General features: G+C 41.9%; 1 protein-coding gene across 11 annotated transcripts in view; it reads left to right on the forward strand.

The window, feature by feature from the left end:
• The window catches only part of PARP4 (poly(ADP-ribose) polymerase family member 4), a 318,181-nt gene extending 315,639 nt beyond the window's left edge, over nt 1-2,542 (forward strand). For all 11 annotated transcript variants that reach the window (XM_077298347.1, XM_077298349.1, XM_077298352.1 and 8 more), the window contains one exon: nt 1,544-2,542. In XM_077298347.1, the coding sequence (XP_077154462.1) occupies nt 1,544-1,733 (190 nt within the window). In that variant the 3' untranslated portion in view covers nt 1,734-2,542. The remainder of the gene's footprint in view (nt 1-1,543) is intronic.
• The last annotated feature ends 5,841 nt before the right edge of the window (nt 2,543-8,383 follow it).

Raw genomic sequence — 8,383 nt, forward strand, 5'->3', positions numbered from 1 at the left:
GGATTATATACAACCCAGAAGTCTTAGCTCTGCTACATCTACATCAGGCAAAACAGGGATTCTATCAATCTACACCAAGCAGCAGGCCGGTTTCAGACTTCCTCCGTTAAGCCCACCCACTGCCGCACCTCTTCCTTCAGCTCCACCTACGTCTGCATGCGCCCTGCGTACCCAAGTGTCGTTTTGACGCTGTGCTGAGCTGCGTCAAACGCAAAACGACGCATGCGGAGGCATCCGCGTGGCCTGCGAACCCAATGTTAAAGATAGGGTACGCAGGACACATGCAGACGTAGGCGGAGCAGAAGGTAGAGGTGCGGCAGTGGGCGGGGCTTGACGGAGGAAGAAGGTTACCGTCCACAGCCCTGCCGAACGCTGGTGTGAAAATGGCCTTAGTGACACATCTCTGGAACCAGACCTTCTTGCCCCACATCTTGCTACTCTCAGATTATATAGCAAAAACTTGCTGACAACTCCCCTTTAATAGAACAGAACACATATTTATATTATTAAAATTTCTAAACTTTCCTTAATTCATATGAAAGATAATATGCAACAAGCTACGCATTTTTAAATAAATTAATACATTTTTTGTATAATTAATAATGTGTAAGATTGTTTTTTTTAAAGTGTAGCCGTCATTTTAATTTTTATTTCATAAATCCATAGTACACACAGGGCTGCCACCAGGAATTACAGGGCCCCATACTGGCAACATTTTTGGACCCCCTTGAGACTCCACCCAGGCTCCACCCTTCGTACCTTCCACAGTCTCCCCACCCACTCTTGGAAAATCTCCACTTCTGCGCCACGTCCTCACCAATCACTCATTAACAGTTCCCACCGAACACCAGATCACATACATAGCCAGCAGCTTTTGTTTTGGCCAAAAGATTTTGTTAATCCGCCACCACGACAAGTTGGACTCTTTTGGCCAGGCCCTACTGTACTGTAACATACTAAACATTTCGTAAAATATCCAATACTCTTTTTAGTGGGCACACATGATTGCCCAGCCGCAGAAGGAAGCCAATGGCTGCGGCTAGCAGTGTGCCTGCTATTAAACAGAATGAATATTCACTGCTCCCCACGCCCATCTCAGTGTCGGCTTCAATGCAAAGAGAGGAGGGAGGGACTATGGGCATGGGGAGCAGTGAATATTCCTTTTCTTCAGCAGTGGTGCAAGCTGTTAGCTGCAACAGCCACAATTTCCTCCAGTGACCCGCTGCTCCGCCAATGCCTCTCCCCCATCCACAGCCAGACTATATGATAAGGTATATCCAGACTATATGACACACACACACTTTCCTCCAAAATTTTGGAGGAAAAAAGTGCATCTTATAGCACGAAAAATGCAATATATCTCTTTATGCCTTTACAGTGTCATATTTTGGAGTTTTTGATCAGAGGTATTTGACAAAAAGCAAAAATTAGCAGCAGATATTTTAATGTAAAGAACCATGGCAAAGATAGTTATTGTTCAAGAACTAGTGATTGATTGCTTGTCTTGAATGTCTGACTAAACTGGGTTTGTTTCTTTAAACAGTTCGCTGTATCCAGGCATTGAGAAAGCAATTGAATGGGTGGTCAAATCGGACCGACAGTACCCTGGAATCTGTATGCGACTTGGTTTGGGGAAAGACTGGGATCAGGCAACACGCCAATTATTGGGCTTGGATCCAGTATCTACAACTTCAGATCTTTACTCCGTTTCTGAATTTTTATTTCTGCCATGATCATATTTTGCCTTTTCTTTGCTTTAATCAGGTTTTTCTCAAAACTCAGTCATGATGATAATGTAACAGTGTTTATCCACAGCATAAACAATATATTTTATCAAGTCACCTAAACATAATGAGGGCAGTTTACTAATAAAGTCATTTCAAACATCTCTACACCGTCTAGTATAAGTTTATACCATGTACTGTTTTAGTTGCCTGACTTTGTTCCAATAGTTTGTGCTAACATTTTGGCACACGGTGTCACATTTCCGGTAACAGGCAACCTTTAACCTCTTCATGATCGGTGACATATTAAAGTCATTGGCCGTGTCCCTGCCTTTGATGCGGGCTCACATGCTGAGCCTGTATCTTTCCCCGCATTTGATGGCTAATTTAATCAGCCATCAAGTGCGTCTAACAGCCGTAAGTGGATCCGTGATTCACTGACAGTAGCATTTAACAAGTGCAGACAGGAAGCATGTCATTGGTCCCACCCATCACGTAATCGCAGGGTGCTGATGGGTTGACATTACGATCCTGTGAACGCCGGCTCGTGGCTGGCGTTCACAGGAGATCGTTATTTCTGCTATACATAGTGCTGATGCCCTGCTATGTGTAGCATAGGCGATCAGACGATCTCAGTTTCAAGTCTCTTAAAGGGACTACTGAATACAGTAAAAAAAAAAAAAGACCCCACAAGTTCAAATGGCACCCCTTTAGCCAAACTAAAAATAAAACAATAAAAAAAACATATTTGGTATCGCTTCATGAATGTCTGATCTATCAAAATATAAAACAAATTAATCTGATCAGTAAACAGCATATAACAAGAAAAATCAAAACACTAGAATTACAGATTTTTGGATTCTGCAATATTGCAATAAAGGCCAATAACAGGCGATCAAAACATCCTATTTACCCCAAAACAGTATCAATAGAAACATCAGCACAAGGTGCAAAAAATAAGCCCTCAACCAGCCCCAGATCCCAAAAAATGAGAACATTATGGGTCTCGCAAAATGGTGACAAAAGCAAAAAAAAATATTTTAACAAATTTCAGAAATTTTTTTCGCCACTTAAATAAAACCTCCCCAAAAAACATTGTTGAGTTGCACTTTTTTGCAATTTCATTGCACTTTGATTTTTTTTTTCCCCCAGTTTTCCAGTACGCTATGTGACAGAATGAATGGTGTCATTCAAAAGTACAACTAGTCCTGTGAAAAACAAACCCTCACACGGCTATATGGCTCGAAAAAATAAAAAAATGTGTGGCTCTTGGAAGAAGGGGAGGAAAAAAAACAGAAAATCGCGCAAGGGGTGAAAGGGTTAAATGCCACTAAACATGTATGACATTTTTTGGGGGCAAATTAAGACAAAAATCAGGGGCATTTAGCTTAGTAAATCTTCTCCAGTGTATTAATAGCAAATACACAGGAAGACAGATACCATCCTGTGCCCTCCTTTGTACACACAGGACCAGAAGGTATGACTTTTCATCCCGGCTCAAGAATTCCTGGTATTATACAAAGATTCTAGGCTTTCATAGAAATCCTAGGTCTAAGATCTGTCGCTGATATTCTCTTGGTGGCAAGTGCTGAAAGTCATGATATATTATATGTATGTCCTTGAAAGGGACTAATTAGGAAAATTATACATACATCTAAAGCCACATTGATTTACAGGGTAGTTATCTAGAGCTGCAATGGACAGTCTGGTTTCTTTCTTCTGGATGAGAATTTTTTGCACCTGCTAGGATATTAACACCGATGGGGTGAAGGGGCATTTTTTTTTTAACTTAAAGGGAAGGTACCGCGTTTGTAGATTATTAATAAATCAATGTAATGTAGCATAACATGCTGTTATAACCAAGTTTTGATTGCACTTGAAACATATTTCGTGTGTTATAGGAGTTTAAAGAATGCACTGGGGGCTGACATCTTGTTTTCACAGTAACAGCACGACACTATCAGTGTCATAATACGGTACCCCATGGTCATAGGAGATAACAGACGGACTCCGACCCTATCTATTGTAATACAGGGTGGGCCATTTATATGGATACACCTAAATAAAAAGGGAATGGTTGGTGACATCAACTTCCTGTTTGTGGCACATTAGTATATGGGAGGGGGAAAACTTTTCAAGATGGGTGGTGACCATGGCGGCCATTTTGAAGTCGGCCATTTTGGATCCAACTTTATTTTTTTCAATGGGAAGAGGGTCATGTGACACATCAAACTTACTGAGAATTTCACAAGAAAAACAATGGTGTGCTTGTTTTTAAAGTAACTTTATTCTTCATGAGTTATGTACAAGTTTATGACCACTTATAAAATGTGTTCAAAGTGCTGCCCATTGTGTTGGATTGTCAATGCAGCCCTCTTCTCCCACTCTTGACACACTGATAGCAACACCGCAGAAGAAATGCTAGCACAGGCTTCCAGTATCCGTTGTTTCAGATGCTGCACATCTCGTATCTTCACAGCATAGACAATTGCCTTCAGATGACCCCAAAGATAAAAGTCTGAGGGGGTCAGATCAGGAGATCTTGGTGGCAATTCAACTGGCCCACGACGACCAATCCACTTTCCAGGAAACTGTTCAATGCGAATTATGTGCTCTTCTGCACTGAACTAATGGCAAAGGGGACAAGCAATGTCAGCAGCGAGGAGAGAGCGAATGATGTGCTCTCTACTGCACAGAGACAGTGATCACATAACTGAGGTTGCAATGGTAGACTGAGGTCTTTAGCTTTATTTGCATATTATAATAAACTTTTAGCGCATTTGACAAGAGTTGATTCCGTGCAACAATTGGCTCTTTGTAGCCCCAACCTGAATGATAGCAGTACACTTGTTCTTCCCGTCAATGTATGAGACCACAATGAAAGTTAAAGATCCACTATTAGGACAACCCCTTCTTGATCTAAATGTTCAGCCCCGATAAAGTAAAAATCTTATACCTAACTTCAGTGAAGGCACCATTCCAGTGATGTCGGCACTCGCAGTTCCGGGCTCTTGTGCTGTTGTTGTGACACGTGATGCCCGGCGCCCATCATAGTGGCGTCACTGTCTCCGCCTTTTGTGGAATTGAACATGAAGAGGACGCCCAGGCTGCAGCTGATCTCCCACTTCCTCTTCATGCTCAATTTGTACGAAGGCGCTGATTGGGCGCCGGGCATCACATGTCATAAAACCACACGAGAGTCCCGGGACCGCGAGTGCTGACACCGCTGGAACAGCGCCGGTACGGGAGGTGAGGATAACCCTTTTTTATTTTATCAGGGCAAAACATTTAGATCGAGAAGGGGTTGTCCTAATAGTTTACATTCCCCTTTAATGACGTTGTCAGGACCGGTGAGATGATCTCTGTGGGATGTGCAACTTGTATAATGTTAAATTCAGTGACTTTCATGTGTGATCTATTCATTATGAATTCTGCATCTATCGATCTGTAAAAGGAAACATTCATCTATTTAGCCTGACATTTCATATTCCAGTGTGTAATAACATTCAATGTTGTTCTTCAAATATATAAATGATTGTATACAGCGTGACTAAATGTTTTTATTTGATTCGCCACCTTTGTTCTTCATATTTTCTGTAACCTGAACAAACTGGCAAAAACTTCTGTGGAAAAAGTAATTGCGCCTTTTAACCTAATACTACTCAAGATAAAAGTATTCCTAAGGCTATGTTCACACAATGCGGTTTTTGCTGCGGATCCGCAGCGGATTTGCCCCTGCGGATCCGCAGACGTTTTCCATGCAGGGTACAGTACAATGTTACCCTATGGAAAACAAAATCCGCTGTTCCCACGTTCCTTTTTTCCGCTGGAAAATCCGCGCTGATTTTCTGCGGAAAAAAAGAAGTACCATGTCAATTCTTTCTGCGGATTCCGCAACTGTTTTCCACCTGCACCAATAGGAAAGTGCAGTTGGAAAACCGCAGTGGAATCCGCAGTAGAAACCGCACAAAAACCCGCAGTGAAAATCACCGCGGTTTTGCACTGCGGGTTTTCCAAAACAGGAGCTGAAAAATCCGCAGCAAAAAAAGGAACGTGTGAACAAGCCCTAAAGATGGATATTACGGCAAACCTCCAGTGTATTTGGTAGCTCTAGCATTGGAGCTTGGGAGCCCTCTTCTGGTAGTTCAGGGTATAACGGAGACTAATATTTCTGCCAAATATACACTTTAATTAACTAACCTTAGACTTAAAATGCGCCAAATTTATCACGGTGACTCATGCAGGATGAGTAATCTGGTGTGTCATTTACACTGTCCAACCTAAAGCCCTCATAAACCTTAAGTGGTTCAGCCAGCAGTTATCTCGGCAAAGTACAACCGTGGTCTCTATAAAAGATAAGTTTCCAGATATGTCAGGTGGCAGCTTATCTCTGGGAGAACGAAAGAATCACACATTGGACATGCCGGAACTTTAACTCCCCCAATAATCATCTGTCTTGGCCCCCATACACATTGAACTGTCGGCTGAGCCAGTGAAAATTGGCGCGTTTCGGCACGACGTTCATTTAATGTGTATGAAGTTCACATCTTCAATCATTCTATGTGGCTGCAGACTTGTGAATCCTCGCAGCGCGCACAGTTAGGATTCTTCGGTGCTGGCGCCAAGAGCGGGCGAACGCATGACCGCAAGTATGTGATTCGTGGTCACGTGGAGACTCGGTGGCCGCAGTCTCATTCAGTCCAAGTGTATTCACCAAGGCTGGACACATCTAGTTGGAATTTGGTCAGAAGTATGAAAATCGCATATGCGGTCATATGACTACCAGCTCCCAGGGCCGACAAATCCTGACATGCTGTGCCTGATGTGAGCGTTCACATAGGGTAGCTGCAGCCACATAGAGTAGCCTGGGCAGCCCCCTTCAGTTTAGCTAAAAAGAAAACTCAAGCACACTTTTTAGAAAATGTGTTGCTTCATTGAGGAGTTGTCAATGTCCCTCTTTGCTGTCGCTGAGATCTCACACTGCTCCTTACAAGCTGCAGCTGTCAGGCTGCATGGGTGGAGCCTGAATAAACTCCCATTCTTTACATCAACTCATAAAATGCTATTCTTAATACCAGATTTATACAGCTATTCTGACTTTTTGTTTTCAAAGTGAGTACTCCAGTCTCATCACTTCTAGGGTCTTTTTAATAACGTGTACAGTTTATAATATAAAATTTAGTGACAGATCTACTTTAGAGGAACCATAGCACTTCAGCGAGCCCCATGTCCCACTGATATTTTAACAGGCACAGTTTTTTTACTTTTGGTAGTGAGTGCCTGGAATTACCAGGTTATCCCTGTAAGCATGCAGTTTACTACATGGAGCAAAATAAACAATAAAAAGCTGCATCTCTCACTGGATCATTGTGACCCCTTTACACAGCTGATGGAAGAACGTAGGGATATACCACCATCGATACACTATTGTTTTCCTATCCCAGGGGTGCACAACATTTTTCATCCAAGGGCCACATCACATTAATACAACGCCAGAAGAAAATTTTGAGGATTTAGAGAGTTTCTGCTAAAAAAAATATCAGTGTTGGAGTTAAGTTTATGGAGCAGAAATTTGCTAAATCCTCGTCATTATGTAAAATCTCTAAATGTTAGGGTTTTTAGTTTCAACAAGTTTTTATTTTTATTTTCAAGATAAATCCAGAAAGCTTTATAACAAAATCCCGCGCAGGGGAATATACTTGAATATTATCAAATTCCAGAATAACTTTAATGGTATTTAAACAATACAAATAAACACATAGACAAAGACATAAATGGAAAGAACAAGAAGGAAGGGGGGGAAGTAAGAGATCCATAACTGCATCATAGTGGTACCGATCAAACAATCAATGGTCAGGTATAAGGAGCAAGTCCAATAGAAACCATCGGATATTAGATTAGCCTCATAGGGATAATGCTAAAATTTGATCAAGATTACTGTTAGGATTCCTTTCAATCCATGGTCTCCACACTTTATAATATGACTCCCAGGAGTCCTCTCTTGTAGCTTGTATTCGTTCACATAGCATGATAGTGTTCATCTTGTCGATTACTGGGGAGAGAGATAGGGTAGCTGTTTTCCATTTCGCTGCAATGTGCAGCTTAGCAGCAAGAAATAGTTGATTAACTAAATTATGGAACTTGTTGGAGAAGCCCGGGTATCTGGCCCCCAGTAGGAACACTGTTTCTTCTAACTGGATCGCCCCACCATACAGCTCTTCTACAATAGATTTGATTTTTGACCAAAAGGCGGACACAACCGGGCAATCCCACCACGTATGCCTCAGATCTCCCAGAGCGCCACATCCTCTGAAACACCGATCCGATATGTTTGAGAAGATAGCATGTAGCTTGCTCGGGATCAGATATGTCCTATGTAGAAGTTTGATAGACGTCTCAACTATAGAAGTCTGGAGACTGCCCTTAGTGAGGGAGCAACAACATTTTTGCCAATCTAATGGGGACATTATCTTATAAAATGTCATTCTCCCACTGTATCATATATTTAAGTTTTACATCTTCTGGTATTGCATTTAGGTTCGAATAGATTAAAGAGATAGCTCCCCCACCCAGTGGATCACTTAAACATATTTGTTCATAACCTGATGGGCGGTGGGTGGTACCATGTCCCAGTATCTGTTCAGCAAAATGAAAAATTT

Source organism: Ranitomeya variabilis, chromosome 3 (genome assembly GCF_051348905.1).
Source record: "Ranitomeya variabilis isolate aRanVar5 chromosome 3, aRanVar5.hap1, whole genome shotgun sequence".
Classification (NCBI taxonomy): Eukaryota; Metazoa; Chordata; class Amphibia; order Anura; family Dendrobatidae; genus Ranitomeya; species Ranitomeya variabilis.